At 37.8% G+C, this 27530-nt stretch overlaps 1 protein-coding gene across 3 annotated transcripts; it reads right to left on the reverse strand.

Moving 5' to 3' along the window:
- Window positions 1-697: 697 nt before the first annotated feature.
- NIPA2 (NIPA magnesium transporter 2) lies at window positions 698-27066 on the reverse strand. 3 transcript variants are annotated; one of them, XM_032843082.1, is made up of 7 exons: window positions 26805-27066; window positions 25909-26042; window positions 14162-14393; window positions 12636-12692; window positions 7616-7706; window positions 6319-6479; window positions 698-2195 (listed from the first exon to the last, which is right to left on the reverse strand). In XM_032843082.1, the coding sequence occupies exons 3-7, from the start codon at window positions 14298-14300 to the stop codon at window positions 1561-1563; spliced, it is 1083 nt and encodes a 360-aa protein (XP_032698973.1). In that variant the 5' UTR covers window positions 14301-14393; window positions 25909-26042; window positions 26805-27066; the 3' UTR covers window positions 698-1560. The 3 variants fall into 3 exon arrangements, with proteins under 3 accessions (XP_032698973.1, XP_032698974.1, XP_032698975.1); XM_032843083.1 differs by lacking the exon at window positions 25909-26042; XM_032843084.1 differs by lacking the exons at window positions 12636-12692; window positions 14162-14393.
- Between the last annotated feature and the right edge of the window lie 464 nt (window positions 27067-27530).

The raw sequence follows: 27530 nt of genomic DNA on the forward strand, positions 1-27530 counted from the left end.
TTAAAAAAAAAGATGTTGAATTAAGAATTTAAATTAATATATATATAATTCTGAGTGCCATATCACAGCCATGGGGGTGAAAATTGGTTCTTACTCTATTAGGTACGAAGTACAGATATATAGTAAACACACAGTATATCTGTGATATTAAGATTACATGGGGGAGGCAATTAGAAAAAAAATGTCTACAAAGGCTCCTTAGAGGATTAAAAAATGCTGGGAAAGGGATTTTATTTTATGAAACCTGGAGACCATTAACTCTGCCCTAATAAAGCCAGTGGAGAGCTGTGTGGCAGGACACCATCACTATAGTGTGGCTCTGGCAATCTCCTGGCAAGGACAGTGAGGCACCAGTGGTGACTGGTTACACAGTAGGGATCAAGCTGTATTACCTTGGGCAGGCGCAACACAATGGGAGCAAGCCCATGTTCTTCCTGCAACCTAGGTGGAAATAGTTTACTTTTTAAAACCCAGTTGATTGCTATGATGATAGGTTCTGAAGCTGGATGGAGTTCATTATACTAGTCTACCTTTTTTGCATACATTTGAAATTTTCCATAAACATTTTTTCATGGACATTTTTAAAAGACCAAAATATACAATAGTCTGAACAAACACTAAAGCAAAGTAAAATACTGGGTACAAAGAAACCGTATTTTATAACCACCTTGTTTGTTCTAAGCATTCAGACTTAGAACTGTTTCAATTTATCTTTTTATTATAACATGAGCTAAATTTAAGAAATTAGTCTTTTGACTTTATTTCCCAGAGTTGTTAGAAGATCTAAATGACAATATAACTCATTATGAAAATACACTGAAAAGTACAAGAGCTGATGTAAAATGGTAAATCAAGATTCCAAGTATCAAGGGATTAGAGTAAGTAAAGAATGAAACCAGTCAGGCTGCAGCCTGACATATGTAGGATGCACTGGTTTAGCAAGGTGCCATCAAGGAATAGGAAGACCATCAAATGTGGGGTGATAAGTCACAGTGTGAGAAACATCTCCCATGGGGCAAGTTCCTACCCTTTATTGTTTGGTAAATTTGAGTTTTTCTTTATTTCATAACTTAGGATTCTCTTAAACTAACATTTCAAAATTAAAAAGATCCATCAAACAGGAGTCATTCTTATATGTAAGGTAAATCACAGGATAAGGTATTAGGAAAATTTTGTTCCTTTTTAAATCAAAAAGCCTTCAAATGGTCAGGGATTGATGGACTGGGGATGACAAATGTACATTTCAGATTTTAATCACCAATGAAAAAATAAAGCATTTTTATCGACTTAAAACTGTCAGTACATTTAGATTGTGGTGAAAGAAAAATTTAAAATACCTCTGTAATAATACAATGTTAATAGAAATTGGCCATGTACTGAGGTCATTTTAGTGAGCTACCATCATGTAAATATAATAATTTCTTGGTCCAAATCAGTGTAACTTATAAAAGATTGTCTCCAGAGAACATTTTTTGAGAACAATGCTTTTTCAGACACCTTCTGATATTCAAATTCACTTGATAACACAATTACAGATTAGCCTTTTAATTACATTTTTTCTTAAAAAGCTGTGAGATTTCCATTTCTTCGGGAGATATTTTCACCACTGTGTTGTTCAATTCCACAGGTCAAGCTTTCTTCATTATTATTAAGAACTTCATACATGTTAGAGAGATTGCCATTCATTGCTTTTTCGTCTTTTCGAAAAGACACAGGGAGACTTGCAAGACTAAAGCTGACGTCTTTAAAGGCATGCAACAAGAATATTCCCACAATGATTGTAAAGAAGCCACTCAAAGTACCAATGACATCATCAATAGGCATATCTTGCCATTCCTTAAAAAGGATAGCTGAACAAGTTAAAACTGATGTTGTAAAGAATACATAATATATTGGAGTCACAATGGAAGTGTTGAATATATCCAGGGCCCTGTTCAGGTAATTAATCTGTGTGCTCACACAGACTATAAGGCTCAGCAGCAGAATCCAGGCCAGGGGATGTCTTAGCACAGGTTTTCCAGCAAACAGCTCTTTGATAGCAATGCCCAGGCCCTTAACACAGGAGACTGAAAATGCTCCAATTACAGAGCAGATTGTTATGTACACAAGAATGTTTGTCTGTCCATGGCGAGGTCCCACCACGAAGATTAGTATCAATAACACAATGACCACAAGTGTTGCAAAGACCACAAAACCTGGGGGAGGCAAAGAAAAGTTGTATTTAGTCAAATGCGTAAGTACTAAAAAAAACCCGAGAATCCAAAACAAATATTAAATCAACAGGAAGGAGAAAAGGAGTGACCTTAAAATAAATATTTTCTTCCTTTTGCTGCCCCAGCAAAAGTATACTCATAAAAATTTAGTTAGATGTATATACTGGAAGATTACACTATGTTTCATATTCATAAACTGTTACTAACATTTTTAACATCGCATTTTAGGGCTCATGATAATTAGATCACAGAAAATGGAGATGAAGCTGATTTGCAGCCATCCACTCTAGAATAGCTCACTACTTCCCACCCACTGGAATGCCCTAACTCCAAGAATGGAAACAATCAAACTAATGGAGAGAAATCATGAGATGACCTTGAACACTCAAAAATTTACAGATGCTAAAAAGAACAGCAGTTAAAATTCAAGTTTGTCCTAAAAGGAGTACATTTTTCAAATTCTTAGAGACAACCACTGGGGTAAATAGCAAACCAGTAAGAGAATCAAAAATACTGTCAGGTTCTGGTTGAATGTGGAGAACTGAACCCAGCATGTTAATAATGAACAACTGTGTAGCACCATGGCCCATCCACTTTTCTCAGCAATTTGCGCAGATTAAATCCTCACATTTAATCCTCACATCCACTCTATAATACAGATACCATCATATGGATTTTGAGATGAGGAAACTGAGCCACAGTAAGTCATGAATTTACTCTGTTCCCTCCTTAAACTCTGCCAATAAAATAAATAGTAATAGGACTCTTAAAGAAGCAAACATACAAAAACAAGAACAGGTAGAGGAGGTGATAGTAACAATATTATGGAAGCCAGAAAGCAGAAGATAAACTCATAACTGTACAACACATCCAAGAAAGCCGAATCCCACATCAACAATGATGAAAGATGGGAAAGTAACTCAGCTTGCAGCACGGAACACTCTGAAGATATAATGGATCTCTGGAAGCGGGGTAAAGGAGAGAGAAAAACAGGAGACCTGACTTCAAGTCTATTAAAGAAGCATTAAAATCCAGGAACTCTGCTCAGTTCTGAACATCTAAGGGACTGCCACAGCAAACTGGAGTACTCTGGCCAGTTGAGTGCGTAGGTAATACACTAAAACAGGGGATTGGGGTAAGGTCTATATCTGTGTTCATGTCCTTTCCCACTCAACTCCTAGGGCTCAGGCAGGAGGCTTTGCTGGGGATCTGACAAGTCTGATTTCAGAAGGCACCCAAGGTTCACCAGGAGAAGCACCAAAACAAGAAAAACACAAAACCTTTGTTTACTCGGTGTAGAGAGGAAAGCTTGGGAACACATAAATTTCCATGCCACAAAAACAATAAAAACTACATTAATAAATCTTCAGAAAAATACTGATGAAATACCAGAGCAATAAAAGCAGCTGGAACTTGGAAGATGAAAATCTGGAGAAAAAGATAAGATCAACACTCACCTCTGCTTTCTACCTTGTGATGACTGCAGGGATAAGGACAGGCATAAACTCCAGCAGAAAGTGGTGACCTGGAGCTTGTGGAAGTGTCAGTAGACTAGGTAAAAATAAAAACGGCATTTTGGGCTGCCTAAGCAGCTGGGATACAAGGGGCCAAGATTCCAGAAAGGAAGGAGCTGAAGTGGAGCCCAAATTTCTGTATGCAACTCCCCTTAAGGCATTTGTGGGAAGAGAAGCTATATATGCCTAGGTTTTTAGAAACCAAATAGCCTGGTAAAAATGCCAGAGAGCGGTGAGAAGACACGTGCAGTCTTGGAATGCTGACACAGACACTGCCATTAAAAGTTCACCCAGGTGGATGGTCCAAGTAAACATCCCAGGGTATCAGCTGAGAGTCCATGATTAAGAAATACAGGCAAAATGGAAAGAAACCAGTCTCAACAGAGAGTGAAACAACACTTCAAGTTGAAGGTGATCCGCAGGGCTCCTGGGTGGCTCACTGGGTTACCCCGAATAGGGCTCCCTGCTCAGCAAGAAGCCTGCTTCCCTTTCTCTCTGCCTGCCTCTCTGTCTACTTGTGATCTCTGTCAAATAAAAAAATATTTAAAAAAAAAAAAAAGAAAGAAAAAGTGATCTGTGGTTCTTGTATCTGTCCAACAAAAAAAAATTTAGTTTTTTTCTGAAGGAATAAAACATCACTTAGAGCCTTTACACTTTTTAATATTCTATGTCCAGCATTTAATCAAAACTGCCTAAAGACAAAACTAAATGACTAAAGCAAAAGAAAAAACAGAGCCCACAAACAATCCCAATATTGAAGTTTGCAGAAATACTTTTAAATAACCAGGTCTCTTTGGGGACTTGCTGTACAACACAACACATGTGGGTAACAATAGTGTATTGTACATCTGCAAAATGCTGAAGGTGAATTTCACGTTTTGTTTTTTTTGACACATACACACACAACCAAAAGCAAAAGCAAGCTCTTGGAAATTAAAAATGTAATAGCAGAAATAAAAACTCAAAAGGGCTGCGAAGACAAAACTGAGGAAATCTCCCTGAAGGCAGAGCTAAAAAGAAAAAGCAGTAAAAACAGGAAGATGAAAAAAAATAAATATTATGTATTTTATATATATATAAATTATATATTTATGTAATTATAAATGTATAAAAATATATAATGTAAATACACCCATACATATACACACACACATACGTATATACGTATATATATACACGTACATACATACGTATATATATGTATATATACACGTACATATACACACACACATATGTATCCGTATATACATATATAAAAATATATAACAAATACACACGTACATATATACACACATATATATGTATACGTATATACATATATAAAAATATATAATGTATATATACATATACATATATGTGTGTGTATATGTACGTGTGTATTTACATATTTTATATATGTATATACGTATATATGTGTGTGTATGTGTACGTGTGTATTTATATATATTGTGTGTATATGTATATATGTACATATGTGTATATAAATGTACGTGAGTGTACATGTTCGTGCATGTACACGTGTCTATATGAAAAGTCACTGTATATTGCAGGAGGTCCAAACAGAAGAGTAAGAAGAATTTCACAAAGAGAAAAGAAAGAATATCAAAGAACAAATTTGATTTCCTAGAATAAGATAGACATTTCCAAATTTTAAAAAATCCATCAAATACCTAGCACAATGGATAAAAACTAGTCCACATCTAAGTACCTCAGTGGAAAATTTGAGATGATGAGGGCAAAGAGGACATCCTAAAGGTTGCTAAAGACAAAATATGGTAACTAACATATAAAAGATAAAGAATTGACTGTCATTTCTTAGCAACACTGAAAGTGAGAAGACAATTGAGTTCACATGGACTAAAGACATTTTGATATATACAAGGACTTTAAGTCTCATCTCTTCTGTGCCTTTCTTGTCTCCTACAATAGTGGCTCCAACCAAAATGAAGGATCAAACCCAGGATTCAGAGCCAAGAAAAAAGTGAAGGGGATCCCTTCAGGATGCTGATGAAGAAAAGTCCACAATAACAAATGTGCCGGCAGCTCAAGATACCAGCCTGGACTAAGGCCAAATAAGATTTTGGGAGAAATTTCCAGAAGAGATGAAATTGCAGAATACCTAATGTGTTTGAAATTACTCAGGGTAGAATTAAGACCACTGGAGTAGAGTTTTAAGACAGATTGATAAATTCATAGAAAAGTGATCAAAAAAGATAATTATCAGTTAAGATAAAACATAAGGAAGGAAAATTAGTTGTATATGTCTAAGCTGGGAATAAAAGTTATATAATGACTATAATGTAAATAAATAATTTAAACAAAACCAGGCAGATACAGTAGGTAGTAGACACACGGATGATGCCTAAAGCCAAGAATAGCAGCACTTTAAGCATGTTACTTAGAGACACAGAATTAAAGAACAAAATAAACAAGGCATCTGGAGCTGGTAGGAGAAGAAAATGACCATTATTTTTCATAATAAGCCATGTAGAACAATTTGCCTCTTTATATGCACATAAAATTTTGGTTAAAATAAAAACTATATTAAAAAGTAAAATACTGAGACTGATAAAGCTTTTCTTGTTTCTTACCTGGATCTCCCAGCTTGTGAGACATTTCATTTAAAGTCTCAATCTCTTCTTCTTTTGGAGCATGAATGACCATAACTGTAGATCCTAAAATACTTAGCAAACATCCAATTTTCCCATGAAGATTAAGTCTTTCATTTAGAAAGTATGAAGAAAGAATGGCACTAAAGTGGGGGAGGGGAGTGGAGAACATTAAAATTATCAACTGCTTTTCTCATTTTTAAAAATCGACACAACACAGAATTTAAATTATTAAAAAACTAAAACACTATGAACTTGTGAAGGTTCTCTGGCTTTCAGAAAAGGTAAAGAAAAGGCACATTCAATCATAAAATGGAAGTTTCCAACAAAACAATGGAACACTAAACCAGTATAGTTCCCATATTTCTACTGTAGAAAATCAGTATGAAATTCACAATAAATGGAGGTGCAATACAAATTCATAATCTAACTAAGACTCTATGTCCAAACCAATGCTTAAAATTTGCTCAACTTTAATTTATCCATACTGGTTGATGCAGCCTTTCTATGTGTTCGTGTCATTCTATATAATTTGCCTATTAAATGAAAAAATGTTAATACTTAAAAGCCAGTTTTAACCAAATCTAAAAAACATATAATGTAAACCTATAAATATGACATAACACACAGAAAATTAAGGATAAAAGACATGTACCACAATGTATCTTTATATACTAGATTATATAGTATCTTGAAAAATTATGTAACTTAAATATAATACTGACTTATACACACACACACTACTCTGGGGGAAACAAAGACTTAAAAAAAATCTATCAAAAACTTTGAGAATAGTAACCAAAATCGAAACTTCAATATGGGCTTTGCTGTTTGGACTAATCATTAAAATAATAGAAAAAGGACAAGCTTTGGCTGCTCCTTCCAAAGGGGTACCCCCAGAGCAGTATTCAGAGGTACACAACCTTGCACCAATCATTGGTTTACTGTAGGTATGGAAACTGACTTATCACCAACCACCATTTTACCAAAGTGTCTGTGTCTCAAATGTTAAGTGCTGTGACAAGTCAAACTTGAAATTCTAAAAAATTGTAATAAAAGCGAGACAAAGCATGGGAGCATATTTTCTGTTACAATTTGACAGCACGCCCGTGCACAAAAGAGAACCCTTTAAAAGCAATTACTACACAGCTTAAAAAAAAAAGTTCTCAAGATTGTTTAAATGTCAATTATGCTGAGCATGTGCAATTAGATGGCACTGAATGCTTTATGGACTAATATACTGACTACTGTTCCTACACAAGAAGCATAGCATCCTTACCTTACTAGGACGCTGAGAGCTCCTAATGGAGTCACTAGGGTGGCTGGTGCAAAGGCATATGCAGCAAAGTTAGCCACCTCACCGGCTCCCACTTTGAGATAGACAACAAAAGAAAACTCTCAGAACAAATCACTCAAAATGAAAACGCCTATATGTTATTTTCATATACAGTTGACCCTTGAACTTACCAGGAGTTTAAACTTTCAGGATCCACGCAAGTGGATTTTTAATAGCACTGTAAGTGTATTTTGAATGATTTTCTTTCCTCTAGTTTATTGTTTAGAATACAGTATATAATACTTATAACATACAAAGTAAGTGTTAACAGACGCCTTTGCTAAGGCTTCTGGTCAATAGTATGCTAACAGTAAAGCTTCTGGGAGTCAAAAGTTATATGCAGCTTTTCAACTGCACAGCAGGTCACTGCCCCAACTACCATGCTGCTGAAGGGTCAAAGGTACATTTATATTTTTTATATGCTATTTCAATTGTATTTAGTAATTTCTTTATTTTTTCCCATCTACTCATAAGGGTTCTCCTGTAAATTATCAACATTAGAACAGAATCCAAACCAATTAGAAAAAATAATAATCTGTAATTTTAATTGAAGAGAACCAATTTATCTTACATATAATTTCTTTAATTTAATAAATACTTATACCCTATCACAACAAACAGAAATCAATTAAAAGCAGCTAAAACTGTGTGAAAACATCTCTCCTAAGTCTTTTTCATTAGTTTGGTTTTTTTTTTTAACCCAATTCATATTTAAAAGACATCCTTAGGTACCTACAATGGGCCAGATGCTGTTCTAGGATCAGGAAACAGAGCAGTAAACAAAACAAAAGTACTGTTCTCCTGGTGCCTGGGTGGCTCAGTCAGCTAGGCATCTGCCTTCGGCCGAGGTCATGATCCAGAGTCCTGGGATGGAGTCCTGCCTCCAGGTTCTGCTTGTCCCTCCCCCTCTACCCCTCCCCACTGCTTCTGCTCACTCTCTCTCTCTCGTGCTCTCTCAAATATTTTTTAAAAATGAAAATACTATTCTCCGAAAAACTTACATTTTAGTGAAGGAAAACTGGCAAAATACATGTCAAGTACTTAACATGAAGTGTACAACGGAATGGAGTGTTGGTGAAGGCAGCCCTGGGGTCAGAGGTAGCCAGGGCCCCATGGTACACAACCTTTGTGAATCCTGATACAGATTTCATCTGAATTGAAAAGCCACTAGGGAATCTTATGCAGGGGAGGGAATCTTACGCAGGGGAGGGAATCTTACAGAAAGATCACTTATGGCTACTGTATTTTCCAAAATGGTTTCACTGAGCAGAATTTGATAGCTCCCTTTGTCCCACTTGGTACAAAAAGTTGCTAATCTGTTAATGGAAAATGGAATTATTTTATTATTCTTTCCATCTGCATTTCCCCTTTTCATGTGTTCACTGGCCAAGTAAAATCTTTTAGTGAAGCAGCTGGTCAACTATTTTTCCTGTTGGGCTCTTAAGCTATTTGTTTTCTCTTCCTGATATGAGGTAATCCTTTACATATTTTGGACATGAAACTTCTGTGGGTTAAAAACATCAGTCCTTTTTTTTTTTTTTTACTTTCTGTAATTTGCCTTTTCATTCTTTTATACTCTTGACCAGAGGTTCTTAATTTTAACATCAAATTTTAAAATATTTTCCTTTGTGGTAGGTGCTTCATACAAATTGTATGAGAATAATTTTTTTAAAGATTTTATTTATTTGAGAGAGAGAGATCACAAGTAGGCAGAGAGAGAGAGAGGGAAGCAGGCTCCCCTCTGAGCAGAGAGCCTGATGCAGGACTCGATCCTGGGACCCTGAGATCATGATCTGAGCCGAAGGCAGAGGCTTAACCCACTGAGCCACTTAGGTGCCCCCAAGAAATCATTTTTATTTAATTATTCTTTAATTCCAGTATAGTTAACATACAGTGCTATTAGTTTCAGTGTACAATAGAGTGATTAGACAATTCTATACATTATTCAGTGCTTAAGTGTACTTTTAATCCCCTATATTACCCATTTCTTATATGAGAGATCTTTCTCGGAATTCTTTTAGTGTTCTACCTTTCACATTTAAGCTTATGAACCACCTGGAGTTGATCTTTACGTATGGAGTGCAGTAGAAATCAAACTGTAATTTTTCCATTATGGATTGTTACAGCAATATTTATTGTAAAGCACATTTCCCTATTTCAATACCACCTTTGCAATAAACACACTGTGTGTGGGTGTTTTAGGGTTCTCCATTCTATTCTACTGGTTTATGTATTTTGACATGCTACCATACTGACTTAATTAGTGCAGCTTCATAATAAAGCTCGATGCCCGTATAGCAAATACTTTCACCTCTCACGAATATCTGCTTAGGGAAACAAAAGCAAAACTGAACTTTTAGGACCTCATCAAGATAAAAAGCTTCTGCACAGCAAAGAAAACAATCACAAAACAAAAGGCATGGGACGCCTGGGTGGCTCAGTTGGTTAAGCGGCTGCCTTTGACTCAGGTCATGATCCCAGCGTCCTGGGATCGAGTCCCACATCGGGCTCCTTGCTCGGCAGGGAGCCTGCTTCTCCCTCTGCCTCTGCCTACCACTCTGTCTGCCTGTGTTCATGCTCTCTCTCTCCCTCTCTAACAAATAAATAAAATCTTAAAAAAAAAAAAAAAAGGCAGCCCACAGAACAGTAAGATACTTTGTAAATCACATACTAACAAAGGGTTAGTATCCAAAATCTCTAAGGAACATACCAAACTCAACACCCAAAAAACAAATAATCTAGTTAATAAATGGGCAGGAGACATGAATAGACACTTTTCTAAAGAAGACATCCAGATGGCTAAGAGACACGTGAAAAGATACTCAACATTACTCATCATCAGGGAAATATGAATCAAAACCACAAAAAGATACCACCTCAAACCTGTACGATCTAAAATTAACAACATAAGAAACAAGATTTACTGAGGATGTGGAAAAAGGGGAACCCTTTTGCCTGTCGGTGGGAAAGTAAACTGGTGTAGTTACTCTGGAGAACAGGTTACAGGTTCTTCAAAAAGTTAAAAAGAGAACCATCCTACAATCCAGCAATTGCACTTCTGGGTATTTAGCCAAAGGATACAAAAATACAGATTCAAAGGGGTACAAACACCCCCCTTGTTTACTGCAGCATTATCAACAATAGCCAATCTATGGAGAGAGCCCAAATGTCCATCAACTAATGAATGGATAATGAAGATGTGGTATGTATATATAATGGAATAGTATTTTCAACCATCAAAAAGAATGATATCTTGTCATTTGCAATGACATGGATGGAGCAAGAGTGCATTATGCTAAGTGAAATAAATCAGATAAAGACAAATACCTTATCTCACTCATATGTGGGATTTAAGAAAGAAAATAGATGAGCATAAGGAAAGGGGGAAAAGAAAGAAAGGAGAGCAGCTTAAGGGTAGAGAACTGAGGGCTGACCAAGGGAGGTGGGTGGGGAATGAGCTAGATGGGGGATGGGTATTAAACAGGGTACTTGTGATGAGCACTAGGTGTTGTATATAAGTGATGGATCATTGAGTTCTTCTCCTGAAACCAATATTGCACTGCATGTTAACGATCAAAATTTAAATTAAAAAAAGAGTTCGCTTTACTCGGACTTCTGTATTACCATACAAATTTTACTTATTTTTTTAAAATGTGTTTTGAATTTTTAGGGTGATCTTTTTTTTTTTTTTTTCCAATTTATTTGAGATAGAGAGCATGAGCGGGGAGGAGGCGCAGAGAGAGAGGAAAAATCAGACTCCAAGCTGAGCAAAACTCGATCCCAGGACCCCAGGATCATGACCTGAACCAAAGGCAGATGCTTAATTGAGCCACCCAGGTGCCCTACTGTGCAAATTTTAAATCAACTTACCATCTGCCACATGACCATGTACAGTTTTAAATGGAATAGCATTTAACCTGTCACTATGGAAATGATGACTTTCCAATAATGAATCTTTCAACTCATGAAAATAATATATCCCTCTATTTGTCTTCTTTTTCTCAGTAATGATTTCATTTTCTCCATAGGTATCTTTCCCATCTTTTGTTACATTTATAATTAAATAATTCCTGTTTTTAAAAATTATACGAAAATGGTACCATTTTAACATTTTTTTAAAGATATTTATTTGAGAGAGAGAGGAGAGCAGAGAGAGAGAATGAGAGAGAGAAGCAGACTCCCCACTGAGCAGAGAGCACAATGTGGGATTCGATCTCAGGACCCTGAAATCATGACCTGAGCCGAAGGCAAATGCTTAACCGACTGAGCCACCCAAGTGCCCCAACATTTCATTTTCTAATTGCTGCTCATAATGCAGCTTAGTTTTATATGTTGACTTTATATCCAACACTTAATTAAATCTTAGTTTATCTGTATATTCTTTGGAATTTTTATACAGGATATAAATATACAGGATATACAGGATATTTTAATACAGGATATTTTAAACAGGATATTTTACTAACAAAGTTACCTCTTAAACTGAGAATGTTAAAAAAACACATAGGTATGTCAGACATATTTCAATCAGACAGGTAAAAGAAAGTCTTCTCATTCAAATTAAATAAACTATTAAACTGCTAAATGACTTTTACTGGCTTCAATTTTATATGTTTTGAGTATTATTCATTAAAAAAGCAAGGATTTATTTAAAAATTGTAAAAGTGCTAGGGGCACCTATGTGGCTCAGTCGGTTAAGCAGCAGACTCTTGACTGATTCAGGTTGTGATCTTGGGGTGCTGGATTCCAGTCCAGCATCAGGCTCTGTGCTCAGCAGGTAGGCTGCTTCAGGATTCTCTGCCCCTCCCCACCCTCACTTGCTCTGTCACTCTTTCTCTAGAATAGATAAATCTTAAAAAATTAAATAAACAAATAACAATGTGCTAATAAGAGGCAGTATTAGTATGTGCAAATATTTTAATATACAACTATAAAATATCCTTGAAATGTTCTCTATACATACTTGATAGCAATCCAGCCCACCACAACCATTCTTTAAGATATGCATGGCCACCTTGACCTGAAAATGAAAAAGTAAAATTTAGCTTTTTTGGAAGATTATCAGACTCTTATAATTTATGACAACTACTAGCAATTACAGATTTTGAATATCTCATTTGTTGATTATTATTATTTTGAATAAAGGTTCCACCATGACTGTGTAAGGGATTTCTAAAATAATCTTTTTATGATTATCTTAGAAAAGGGGATGAGGATCATGACAATGTTAAAAATTTTTAGGTTTGCACTATACTGTTGAGTAAAAGAATTAAAATCAATCCTTATTTTCAGTCTATGCATCATTCTTTTGTTTTGTGAACTCAGCTTCAATAAACAAAGAAAAAGAACCAGTAAGAAGTAACCCAACTTCAAATAAATTAGTCTGAATGTGGATAAGCCATATAGGTGTGGGTTAGTCCCACTTATGAGGAAGTAACCTTGGAGAATGGGTTTTATATTGACCATACATAAAAAGACTGAGCATTCATCACAGTCTGGAGCTGCCAGGATCCCCATCTTCCTATTTGACTTTCCTCCCAAAAAAATTAATAAAATCAGGAAGCAATTGATACTTAAGCCATTGTCCAAAAGAAAAGCCAATGCAAATGAACCCTTTGACAATCATATCTATCATGGACAATGAGAGTACCTGCCTTAAGATAAGAATGAGGAATATACTTATTCAAGCAGCATATGCTAATACTTTCTTCTCTGCCCACTAACAGAGGCTACTATTTTAAGACTGATTAGCTCTGGCCATAAGATGGCAGAGCAAAGAGGAAGAAGTTCGATTTTTTTTTTTTTTTTTTTACTGCCAAAGCAGGTCTTCCTGTGAGGTCAGAATCGATTTGGAACTAAAGCAGAGGCTGAATGATAGAAGATGACCAGAAAGCAACATAATGCTGTCATGAATGCACCAAATGAAGTCAGAGTGGGGTTTTATCACACTGAGTATCCCCCAAAGTCTCATGACTTGTCAGCAGGACAAGTCTGGGGAAATAACCTATATCACCCTTCAGAAAAATCACTGAACAGAATACTCTTTAACCGTAGTAAGCCTTCTCATTCCTTCATGTCAATTTGAGATCATCAGGTAAAATGTCTTAAGGTAAAAGTAAAACTTCAGTAACCTAGATAAAAAAATCCTAGGCTTCAGTAATATTCTGATTCTGTTCATAAACCCTTATCTCCTTCACTACAGACATAACAAAATTTAAAGATAAGGCTGGATGCTAATTTGGCCTTGGTCCCTATTTCCACTTTGATAATAACTGCAGAAGTTAATAGCTTATTTTGACATTGTCTCACTTTTAATTTTCCTCATCACAAAACTGATGTCTGATTCTCTATAAACATTTACAAGGCCTGCAAAGTTCAAAGTTTCAAATATACTAAGTAGGAACAAAGATATGGTTGTCTACCAACAAAGAACCTGAGTACACAAGAACACACTGATGTCATTTCATGGTCACATAGGACACAGCCTACCTGCTCTCATGGAGCCTTTCCTGGCAAGTCGAAGAAGACCTTTTTTTTTCAAAATAAAACTCCCGCCAATGAAAATGCTGGAGCTCATAGCCAATCCCAGACCAATATAAAAGTCATATTTTCCACGGCCCTGGATCATTTCGTTTGTTACGAAAGAAGTTCTTGTGAATCACATTGATCACAAAACAGAGAAACCACTGGTGCTGGAGGCAGGACTATGCAATCTTCAAATCTAAAAAATGCAAAACAAAACAAAACTTGATTTTTAAACAGAATGATGATAATCCATATATAATTCAAAAATTTTACTCTACTTCTCCACTCATAAAGGAGTATTTTCATTACTACCATTGATAATATATTTACCATTTATAATTTACTACCAATGTAAAATTATATTTCTCATACTTATGGCAAAAGATGGGATTGTGATATAAGGCCATACTTAAAAACCAAAATCATAAAATCAGAGAACAGACTGGTGGTTACCAGAGGCAGGGGTAAAAGGGTGACAAAAATGGGTGAGGGGGTAGAGAGGTGACAGAAATGGGTTAAGGTGGTAAAAAGATATAGTTATAAGTTTGGGGATGTTAATGTACAGCATGGTGACTACAGCTAACAATACTGTATTACATATTTGAAAGTGGCTAAGAGAGATCTTAAAAGTTCTCATCACAGGAAAAAATATTTGTATGTGTGATGTTAACTAAACTTACTGTGGTGATCATTTTACAATACACATATAATCACTATGTTGCATACCTTAGCTAATACAATGTTATATGTCAACAATAACTCAGTAAAACTGAAAAAAAAAATAAAAATACAACTACTTTTATATGCCAATACTGTTTAAAATTTAAATTGGTTTTATGAACTCTAGTTTCATATTTAAATGTCTCCCGTCTTAGTTGACAGTTCCCAGTAACAAAACTTTGCTGTTAAGAAAAAAATTTCCACAGAATGAAAATCAGGCATGAGAATATACAAATCTAGTTTATCAATACATTTACCAATTTCATGTGTCCTTTTTGAATAATGTATACAGAGAAGCTTGGAGTTTTCTCATGAATACACCTTCTTCTTAGAAATCTACGTAAACAAAGTCCTTTTATGGGGCCAGTATTACTCTGATCCCAAAACCAGGCAAAGAGCTCATCAAAATAGAGAATTATAGACCAAGAGCCCTGATGAACATGGATGCCAAAATCCTCAACAAGATCCTAGTCAATAGGACCCAAAAGAACATTAAAAGGATTACCCACCACAACCAAGTCGGATTTATTCCTGGGATGCAAGGGTGGTTCAACATTCACAAATCAATCAACATGATAGAGCATATTAATAAAAGAAAACACAAGAACCGTATGATTCTCTCAACTGATGAAGAAAAAGCATTTGACAAAATACAACATCCTTTCCTGATTAAAACTCTTCAGGGTGTAGAGATACAGGGAACATTTCTCAATTTCATAAAACTCATCTACAAAAAGCCCACAGCAAATACCATTCTCAATGGGGAAAAGCTCTTCCCTTAAGGTCAGGAACATGAAAGGGATGCCCACTCTCACCACTATTGATCAACATAGTACTAAAGTCCTAGCATCAACAATCAGACAACAAAAAGAAAATGCATCCAAATTGCCAAAGAAGAAGTCAAACTCTCTCTCTTCACAGATGACATGATACTTTAGGTGGAAAACCCAAAAGACTCCAACCTCAAATTACTAGAACTCATAAAGCAATTCAGCAATGTGGCAGGATACAAAATCAATGCACAGAAATCAGCTGCTTTACTATACACTAACAATGTAACTGTAGAAAGAGAAATAAAGGAATCAATTCCATTCACAATAGCAACAAAAACCATAAGATACCTAGGAATAAATCTAACCAAAGAGGTTAATATACTCTAGTAACTACAGAAGATTTATAAAAGAAATTGAGGAAGATACAAAAAGATGGAAGAACATTCCATGCTCACAGATTGGAAGACTAAACATTGTGAAAATGTCTATCCTGCCCAGAGCAATCTACAATTTCAATAGTACCCCTATTAAAATACCATTGGCATTTTTCAAGGAGCTGGAACAAACAATTCTAAAATTTGTATAGAACCAGAAAAGACCCCCAAATCGCCAAGGGAATGTTGAAAAAGAAAATTAAAGCTGGGGGCATCATGCTGCCTGACTTCAAGCTATATTACAAACCTGTGATTACCAAGACAGCATGGTATTGGCACAAAAACAGACATATAAATCAATGGAACAGAAGAGAGAACCCAGAAATGGACCCTCAACTCTATGGTCAAGAATCTTCAAAAAATCAGGAAAAAATATCCAATGGAAAAAAGAGTCTCTTCAATAAGTGGTGCTGGGAAAACATCTACATACAGAAAAATTAAACTGGAGCATCTTCTTACACCATACACATAAATTCTAAATGGATGAAAGACATCAATGTGAGACAGGAATCCATCAAAATTCTAGAGGAGAACATAGGCAGTAACCTTTTAGACATCAGTTGCAGCAACTTCTTTTAAGACATGTCTCCAAAGGCAAAGGAAACAAAAGCGAAAATGAACTACTGGGACTTCATCAAGATAAAATCTTCTGCACAGCAAAGGAAACAGTCAACAAAACTAAGAGGCAACCCATGGAATGGGAGAAGATATTTGCAAATCACATTACATATAAAGGGTTGATATCCAAGATCTATAAAGAACTTCTCAAACTCAATATTCAAAACTCAAATAACCCAGTCAAAAAATGGGCAGAAGACACAACAGACACTTCTCCAAAAAACACATACAAATGGCTAACAGACACACGTAAGAATGTTCAATATCACCAGCCATCAGGGAAATACAAATCAAAACCATAAATAAGATTCCACCTTACACCAGTTACAATGGCAAAAATTAAAAAAACAGGGAACAAATGTTGATGAGGATGTGGAGAAAGGGGATCCCTCTGACACTCTTGGTGGGAAGGCAAGCTGGTACAGCCACTCTGAACAACAGTAGGGAGCTTCTTCAAGATGTTAAAAATAGAGCTACCTTATAATCCAGCAATTACCCTACTAGGTATTTACCCCAAAGATACAGATGCTTTGATTAGAAGGGGCACATGCACCCCAATGTTTATAGCAGCAATGTTCACAATAGCCAAACTGTGGAAGCCAAAATGCCCTTCAACAGATGAATAGATAAAGAAGCTGTGGTACATACATACAATGGAGTATTATTCAGCCATGAGAAAGGATGAATACCCATCATTTGCATCAAAATGGATGGAACTGGAGGGGATTATACCAAATAAAGTAAGTCAATCACAGAAAGACAATTATACTATGATTTCACTCATATTCCTTATGCAGAACATAAGGAATGCCACGGAGGACCATAGAGGAAGGGAGGGAAAACTGAAGGGGGGAGAAATCAGAGGGAGACACACCATGACAGACTATGGATCCTGGGAAACAAAGAGAGGGTTTCGGATGGGGGGAGCATGGGAGGATAGCTAACAGGATATGGGTATTAAGCGGGGGGACATGGGGGGATGCCTGGGTGGCTCAGTCCGTTAAGCTGCTGCCTTCAGCTCAGGTCATGATCCCAGGGTCCTGGGATCAAGTCCTATATTAGGCTCCTTGCTCGGCAGGGAGCCTGCTTCTCTCTCTGCCTCTGCCTGCCTGCCACTCTGCTGCTTGTGTGCTCTCTCTCGGTCTGACAAATAAATAAATAAATAAATAAAATACTTAAAAAAAAAAAAAAAAAGAGGGGACCATGGGTCATGATGAGCACTAGGTGTTATACACAACTAATGAATCACTGAACACTAAACAAAAACTAATGATATATTGGGGTGCCTGGGTGGCTCAGTGGGTTGAAGCCTCTGCCTTTGGCTCAGGTCATGATCCCAGGGTCCTGGGATCAAGCCCCGCATCGGGCTCTCTGCTCGGCGGGGAGCCTGCTTCCTCCTCTCTCTGTGCCTAACTCTCTGCCTACTTGTGATCTCTGTCTGTCAAATAAATAAATTTTAAAAATCTTTAAAAAAAAAAAAAACTAATGATATATTATACAGTGGCTAACTAAACATAATTTAAAAAATAAATAAAAAATTATCTTGCATTAAAAAAAGTCTATGTAGATAAAAGCAAATGGTAATTTGATTCTTATTTAGCCTATTTGGAGGTATGCAGATTTATCATTTGTCATTATCATTTTGTTAGCAGAGGATGATGATTCTAGCAGACAGAAATTTGCCAAGGTGCAAGTGTGATACTGACAGACTTTTCAGAGAACATGATGACTATGGGCCTAGAAGGCTCGAGCCACAAGACCAGATAGGAAGCAGAGGCTTACCAAAGACTGCGCATTTTTTTTTTCAAATGGCCAACTCATGAACACTGCTAACAAATGAACTAAAGCAAAGTGCAGAAAGCAGAGGAAAAAACATTACTCAGCAACAAGGTTTAGGATTGGTTATAACTGACTACCAGCCCAACTTTCTGGAATTTTTAGTACCACAACTACTGAGTTCCAGAACTAATCTGCAATTCAGTAGGATCCTCACACATTAACCCTTGCTGACCAGACAAGTTTTTCTGTTCTTCAGGTTATGAGGTTCTGGCCTTTAGCAAAAACAACTTCCTATTCACCTAGCCCCTCAATTATGTTATCCATTTACTCAAATAGTATTTACCCAACAAATGCTGTGTGCATTAAACGTGCTAAGCTCTATGGATAAAACAGTGATAGCTAAATTTTAGTCTTCAGTGGGGAGAGAGACGAAAGGCAGTTAAGTAATGGGTGATAATGTTCTGTAATAATGGAAAATGTATTCACACTAAGATGACACTGACAATGGGGCCAATGTTTAGATTTGCCTGTTGAGTCACATTATGGTTCCTGGAACACTTCATAAGAATGGTCCTTCCTACCCCCACTGATTTGGGGCGTGGCCCCGTGGCTTACTCCAATAGGAGGTAGGTGTGACAGGACTGCCAGTTCTGAGTGTACATATATAGAGAACCTTTGTATTTTTGCTTGCCCTTTGGCACCCTTCCATTACGTGCAGAGCAAAACACAGGGTCATCCCTGCTGACCTAAAGACCTGTGAACACAATCACAAATGCTTATTGCTAAATGCTATTGAAATAGCTAACTTACATAGCTGAATAGGCTTATCACGGGGTAAATGTAAAATTCCCATCAGATTTTTGAAAAGCCAAAACTTGTCTGCAGAAATGGGGATCAGTGGTAAAGGTGGGTGGTAGGCACACCCAGGGTTCACTGTATCATTCTCTCTACTGCATGTACTATGTATGTCTGGACATTTCCATATTAAGGTTTTTAAAACACAGGCTGTTTCCCAAGAGTAGCAGGGACGTCAGGACAGAACTGACTAACAAGGGGCACCTATGTGGCTCAGTCCATTGGATGGCCAACTTGTTTGATAATGAGTTCAGGCCCTGTGCTGGTGTGGAGCCCACAGGAAGGGAGAAGGGAAGGAGGAAAGAAAAAAGAAACCCTAACAATCTGAAAAGCAAAGTCACCTCACAATCTAGAACAAGATAATACTGAAACGTGGAAAGAACTCAAGTCAGGGAGGTGCTCTGAGCTTTTTAAGTATCAGTCACAATATGGATGACATTAGCCTTTCCAGAATCAATCCCTCTTACAATGTATTTGGAGAAGTACCCCTAATCCTCTTAATGCCACTTTTTTTTTTTTTTAAGATTTTATTTATTTGACAGAGAGAGATCACAAGTGGGCAGAGAGGCAAGCAGAGAAAGAGAGAGGAGGAAGCAGGCTCCCTGTGGAGCAGAGAGCCCGATGTGGGACTCGATCCCAGGACCCTGAGATCATGACCTGAGCTGAAGGCAGAGGCTTAACCCACTGAGCCACCCAGGTGCCCCTCTTAATGCCACTCTTAAAGCAAGAATATGCATTCAGGGAGTCGTAGGTGGGAAATTTGGAGACTCAGTCCTTCCTCTAGCTGGGTGCATGACCTTGAATGAGTCACAACCTTAACAAACACACTAACAAAAGAAACTAAACAATCTATAAAGTTACTACTGATTTTTAAATTTAAAATAAAATAAACTATGGTCTCTTTATATGCCAAACATTGGTAACCTCAAGCCTCATCAGCCTGCCTCTGGAATAATTCTGGACTGTGACAATCAGTATGGATGAAGACATAAACTTGCAGTGAAAGTGGAAGGCAGATAATTTGGGAACAAAATGGTTAGCAGCAAGAATTACTTCTATAGACTATAAAAAGACTATTACAACAACAAGAAAGTGTGTTTACAGTGTTCCCACTACATCTAAATGATGTTTACGACCCAGTTTCCCTCACCAGACTGCCAGCCCCTAGACTCGTACGAGTCACCTTTTTAATCCTGTGCACCTAGCTATCTGGCAGTCTCAAAAATCTATTTTAATATATGTTTTCTGGGTTAATATAGATAAATGGAAATAATTATAACTAGCCCTAAAAATAAAGCTGTGTCATTTAGATCAGCATCTTAAGATGTAACAACTTTCTTACAGCCCATAAACTTCTTAAAGCTGTAAAAAGTTGCTCAAGTATGTTGGGAAGTGATAGCACTACATACAAGTGAAAATGCAAAGGTAATAATAATAAAATCTGGGGAAATGGGAGTAAAACCCAGCTACCAAACACTGCACCCCACTCTGTATTCCAATGACCATGGGTCACCTAAGATTCTTGAAAGCACACCTTAATGTAAGATCAACTCCTTTAACTATTATCATCATCAAGCAATGTTAATTATCATGTGAATTCTACTGAGGAAGTGACTACTACTTAAAGTTCCCTGGTCTATAAAATTCCTCTTTTGAAGGTCTGAAGAAAATGAACTGTAGTGTAAGTCTGAATATTCTGGAATCAATAAAATGTAACTTTATTATCTGCAAAAATGATACCCAGAAACAAGTCAGGTTTATCTACAATTCCAGTCCCAGTATAATGATAGCCTCACAAATCCAAATTTAGACTGCACTTACATAAACCTGACTTTCAAATACCAAATGTGTAACTATTAATTTAGTAATATTTAATTTATTAACACTTCATGTTAACTTGCACTATGTGCAAATTACATACATGCAGTATAAGGTCAAAAATTAAGATTCAAGCTATTGGCAGACTCAGCAGAACATGCCACTCTTGATCTTATGGTTTTGAATTCAAGCCCCATGTTAGGTGTGAACCTACTTAAATAAATCACTCCCTTTAAAAAAATATAAAAAAATAAAGATCCAATATTCTGTGCTGCCTTGACATCTGGTAAAATGGGGAGGGCTTTTAATGGCCTGATAATGAGGTCCCCTCCCCACTCTGCTCCTGTAGATAAGGTCCCAAAGCCAAATACCTTCCTTGGCGCACCTGGCTAGCTCAGTCAGTAGAGCCTATGACTCATGCTCTTGGGGCCATGAGTTTGAGTCCCACTCTGGGTGTAGAGATTACTTTTTAAAAAGAGGCTAAATAACCCTTCTTATTGCGGAGACCTGGCATATTTCCTGCTTATATCCAAGTACTAGGCTTCACTGCCCTCCCAGACTGTAGAATTATTTTAAAGCAAGCCAATCACATTCTCCTGCAGGATCCAAGGGGTGCACCTCAAACACTTGTTACTCAAGGCCTACATTCCACAGCAACTCATTCTTCACTCTGCAGTCCCCCACCACCACCCCTTGTGGCCCTGTGCAATGTACCATGTCCTTCTGCCTGGGCTAAGTGAGATTAATAAACCACCTCACTCTCATGTACCCAATGTCATGTGCCATGGGGAAGGAATTCTAGCCCTATGAATAAGGTGAAAAAGAGGTGATTAAAACAATACTTTATAATAGAATCTTATTCATTTTATCTTAAAGTCATTGAAAGTTCATTGTTCTTAACATGTACCTATGTATCCCTATATATGAATTTTCTCCGTATTTATTTTACATAGAATTTCATGATGCTATTTAAAATCTATTTTCTTCTTTTTACCTATTCAATTTATTTATTTATTTGTTTGACAGAGAGCAAGAGAGAGATCACAAGTAGGCAGAGAGGCAAGCAAAGGAGGGCGGGGGGGGCCGGGTCAGGCTCATGACCTGAGCCAAAGGCAGAGGCTTAACCCACTGAGCCACCCAGGCGCCCCTTCCTTTTACCTATTTATTATAGAAAATTTTGAACACACAAAAGTAGACAGAAAGCCTTTTTTGACAGGTTGGTCAATGTTATGCTAGTTTTGGAGAGTTGCAACAATCCCACTCACTTACCAACACAGGACCAAGGCTCCCTTCAGACAAGTGTCATCACTGCCCAGATACACCACAGCCCTCCTCTCCTCCTCCCCATACTTAAAGCCTGCTCTTCACTCAACATCAGTTCACAACTCAAGCTGTGCTACAAAGACTTCTTCATTAGCCCAAAGGCATTTCTTTCCTTTGCACTTATTTTTAGTCAGCCTTATAAAATTAAAGTCTCAGTTACTCTCCTATCTTTGAAGATAAAAGGTACTTAAAGACAATGACTTTGGTTCATAGTGGTGGTTTTCCTACCCCACAAAAGGCACTCATTTAAGTGGCAAATCTGATTTCTAAGCCTTTATATAATTAAGGTTATCTGTTTGTTCACTCATGGAACTATACCAGTGTGGTGGTGGGCAGAAGGGGGTGGGGGTGGGGACAAACAACATAGAACCTGCAAACCCTCAAATTATAAAGCAGTCTTCACCACTAAACTAAGTGAATTAATTTTCTCATTTGTTTGAAAATAGGACATCAGTGTGAATGTCCTAAAAGGAATGAGTTTGCTGGGGCGCCTGGGTGGCTCAGTGGGTTAAAGCCTCTGCCTTCGGCTCGGGTCATGATCCCAGGGTCCTGGGATAGAGCCCCGCATCGGGCTGTCTGCTCAGCGGGGAGCCTGCTTCTTCCTCTCTCTCTGCCTGCCTCTCTGCCTACTTGTGATCTCCATCTGTCAAATAAATAAATAAAAAATCTTTTAAAAAAAAAAAAGGAATGAGTTTGCTTCACTATTCTCAGATCTGCTCCCACTCTAGAACTATAAAGGTCAATCACAGCTGGGAGAGCCTAAAACAGATTATCTTTTATTCTTAAGGATTAACTATGAAGTAGGGCCAGGTTTAAGGGCAGCTAAACAAGAAAACTTGCTAAGTTTCACTTCAACTATTTTCCTAACCCAGAGAGAACAAGATCCAGATGGTAACCTGCCCATCTTACCTCTCAGGGGGACATAGGTGGAAGGACCGACCCATCCCACACTCCTCCTCTTCAAGCTGTTGTTATTACTTACATGTGGCCATCTGTTCAATATGCATATACGGGGCAGCTCTAATGTGCCAAACTTTGTAGTCATAAAGATGATCACAAGTCCCTGTCCTCAAAGATTCCACAGGCTGAGTGAACTGAAAACTCTGAAAATGACCCATTTTAATTTTAAACAAACTTTTAAAGGCTTAGAATTTCCAGCTTGTTCTTTCTAAATTTTAATTTTAATTGAATTCTCACAGCTTATTTTACTAATATTTATGAATATTTATGTTAACTTTTGTTAAATACAAGTTACATTGAAAATGAAATAAATTTTAATAAAATTCTGAAATTGGTCTAATTCTAAAACACAGAGAACACATAACTTAAGGAACAGGAAAAAATAAACTAGTATTCTAACATCTATAAGCTGAAATTAAGATTTGCTTTGCAAAATGACTAACAATAGGCAACACAATTACCAAAATTACATAATTTTTAAGAATATACCAACAGAGGGGCGCCTGGGTTGCTCAGTGGGTTAAGCCACTGCCTTCGGCTTAGGTCATGATCTCAGGGTCCTGGGATCAAGCCCCACATCGGGCTCTCTGCTCAGTGGGGAGCCTGCTTCTCCCTCTCTGTCTGCCTGCCTCTCTGCCTACTTGTGATCTCTGTCGAATGAATAAATAAAATCTTAAAAAAAATTAAAAAAAAAAAGAATATACCAACAGAAATATATTTACAGCTTTAAACTTGTCACAGCATTTTTACCATTTCATTTTCATAGAAACTTGAAAAAGATACATGGTGAAGGCCCCATGATTAGAAAACAGGGACAAAGGTATTAAGCAACTTCACAGCTGGATTCTCCTTATTTGCCTTGCCCACTGGAGACTCCATTTACATTTAGTCTCAGAAGCGGAACACAAGCAAGTGGCCGCTCCAACCAGGCTTTCCATGTAGGCCATCATCTTCCTCCCCAATCTGTTCCTCCTTGTATTGTGACCATGGCTTCTCCATCCTCATTACCCAAACTGGATACAAGGGCCAAGAGTGCTAGATGGACTACCTTTGTGAAATACAGACTTGCACCTCCATGTCTCTCCCAATGCTCATCCAGCTTCAATAAATGATGCTGTCACAACTGCTCTATAAAACACATCTGTGCCATCTCATCCTCTGGCTACCCTTTGTTTAAAGAAAGAAGCTCAAATTTTGTAATCCACTAAGACCTTTCACTATTTGTTCCAAATATAACTTTTTGAATCTTATTTCCCAATACTATATTTCATATACCTTGTATTCCACCCGAGGTCAACACACCACTCCCATTCTTACTTACTCCTTTTCGTCCTCCCTATCTTTGTTTACATTATTCCTTTCATCTTTAAGGAGCCAATTCAAAAGACACCTCCACAATGAAGCCCTGCTTGAATTCTGCAAGCCAGATTAACCAACCTTTTCTGAATTTCCTGGCCTTCAAACACTTCTCTTTGGACATTTTCCTAGCCTGTATTACAGTTATTTATATATATTACTTATATCCGTTTCACTGTGGGCAGGTGCTTATCTCATTTACTCAGCCAACAAACATTTACATGAATACATACTATGCACTGGGAATGGGGATACAGCAGTGAATAAAACAAACCAAATCACTGCCTTCATGGAGTTTACCTTGTGTTGGAGGTAGGGCAAGACAATAAAAATAAGTGAGAACATTATTTTAGAAGGTGGTAATGCTATGGTTAAGGGCACTAGGGAGTTGGGTTAGGGGACTTCTATTTAACCAACCAACTAGGTTGGTTAAGAGGCCTAGTGGAGAAGGTAACATTGAGCAAAGGCTTCAAAGAAACAGGAAAAAGAACAAAGCAGAGAAAAAAATGCAAAGGCAGAGAGGTATGAACTGGTATGCAGTTTTCTAGGAAAAGAAAGGCCACTGTGGCTGACACTGAGTGAACAAGGGTAAGTAGGATACCACTGCAGGGTATTTTTATATAAAACAAATATCCTAAAAATAAGTGTAATTCTTTTAATATTTCTAATAGTAACAGCTACCACTTACTGCACACACCTGTGAAGCACTGTTCCAGGTTACTGAATCACATTATTTCTAATACACGCAATGAGAAGAAGGTATCATTATCCCCACCTTACAACTAAAGAAACAAAACTTCCTCAGGGTTAAATCACAGGTAGAGGAACACAGAGAAAGTTACACAGCCTGAAACAGAACCTAAATGTCCTGGACTCTATTTCTATATGGCAGCCCACACTGAAGGAAAACTTTAAGAGCTCTTAATCTTTACTTCTGTTTGGTTTCCACTACTTTAATATTTCCAATCTCTTATTTAGCTCATTATTTTTAAAAGCAGTACTTATAAATACTACAGAACCTAAATCTCCAACCCTAATTTAGCAACATTAGTTATAAATTAAAATTTTAACTTACATTTAACTTTAATATGGTCTCTTAGGAAAAAAAGTCTGGAAGCAGTCAGAGATGACTTATTCACTTTCATTTCCTTGTAAATAATACTCTTTATTCTCATTTAAAGTTTTAAACCCTGACAAAGTAGCTTCGGCCTGGAAAGAAGAAAATACAGGAGTAGGCAAAAGGACTACATAGTTACTAAATACTTACAAAAAATTGGCTACTAGCCTGCATACTCATTTTACTTACCAACGTGAAACCTACTCATCCAAGGACAATACACTGCTTCAACAGATAACTTACTCCAATGAAACAAATATCTCTATTCTTTCATTTGTCCTTTTATTACTTTTAATATTACCTTTATTACTAGTTAGGCATATGGCATATAGAAGGTTTCTAGAAATATAACTAAAACATAATCCCGTATTAAACGAACTGAAAAACCTAGTGAAGAAACTAAACAGACACAAACACAAAACTAATAAAGTTTTGTACAGTTGTAGGGAGAGGAAGACAGGATTAAGTGACTTTATAAAAGTTAGGAATTAAAACAGTTATGTTCAAAACGTTACGGCCGACTCCTAAGGCTTGTTCAGTTATCAGTTAATTATCTCCGCAGTAGTTGAAACAATCTAAAACTCACCACAACAAAAAGGAACTATTTGAATGAGCTTAAGGAACACGCGCCCGATATGGCCAAGTCAGGCTTCCAAGGGATTTAATAGCAATCCAATTCACGGCGGGATTACTCGATGCAGGAGGAGAAAAAGCCCTTCCATTTCTGAACACACGTGTCCCCAGGGCAGAGAAAGCGCCCCTGAAGGGCCCCCACCAACCCAAGACCGGCAGAGTCGTCCAGTTAGCCCCTTCACGCTTGCCTGAAAGAAAGAAAGAAAGAGTGGCCACCTCACCCCAGCTGGAGGCGGGCCATGCGGCTTCCCCTCCACTATTTGGCCCTGGTCACCTCCGCTTACACGCCCACACAGGCCGCACGGGCCGCCGCCTCTTGAGCTCTCGCGGCCAGCGCCTTCGTCGCCGTACAGAAGGAGGTGAGAGCATCCGGTGCTGCAACCGTGAGCGCCGCCTCCTCCATGGGGGAGCGACGAAGAGAGCCTGCCCCTGACGACCTGCGACCCCCGCTGCGGTCAGGACCAAGGGCCGTAGCGAAAAGCCTGGGCGCGGCCGAGTGACGCAAGAGACAGCGCGCGCGCGCGCAGTGCAACGCAGCAAAGACCCGCCTCCGGGGCTCCTTCCCGTAGATTTCCGGTTTCTTTAGCGGGCCCTGTATAGCGGGGAGCAAAAAGAGGAGGGTGGAGGGCGGGACAAGGGAGAAGAATTGGAGGCAGTATTTTGCAAAGTAGGTTCGCCGACCAGGTGATCCAAGTCAGAGTAACTGCCGCTTTCTTAAAGTGCGACTTCCCAGGAGCACTTAGCTTGTGAAGCTGCATTTTAAGCAGTGTCCCTAGCGATCCCCTAGAGAAAAAGTGCTCCGAAAGGGGCAAGCGGTGGACTAGAGCTGGGCCAGGAGGCTGGGAGTGGGTCGGGAACGCGGAGTGGCGGGGCTCAGTGTACGGCGCTTTCTTAACTAACCGAAACCCAGAAAGATGCGTTCTTTGGGAGAGTTACGTGGTTTGGTG

The sequence above is a fragment of the Lontra canadensis genome, unplaced genomic scaffold, assembly GCF_010015895.1.
Source record: "Lontra canadensis isolate GAN:19392208 unplaced genomic scaffold, GSC_riverotter_1.0 scaffold135, whole genome shotgun sequence".
In the NCBI taxonomy this organism is placed as follows: Eukaryota; Metazoa; Chordata; class Mammalia; order Carnivora; family Mustelidae; genus Lontra; species Lontra canadensis.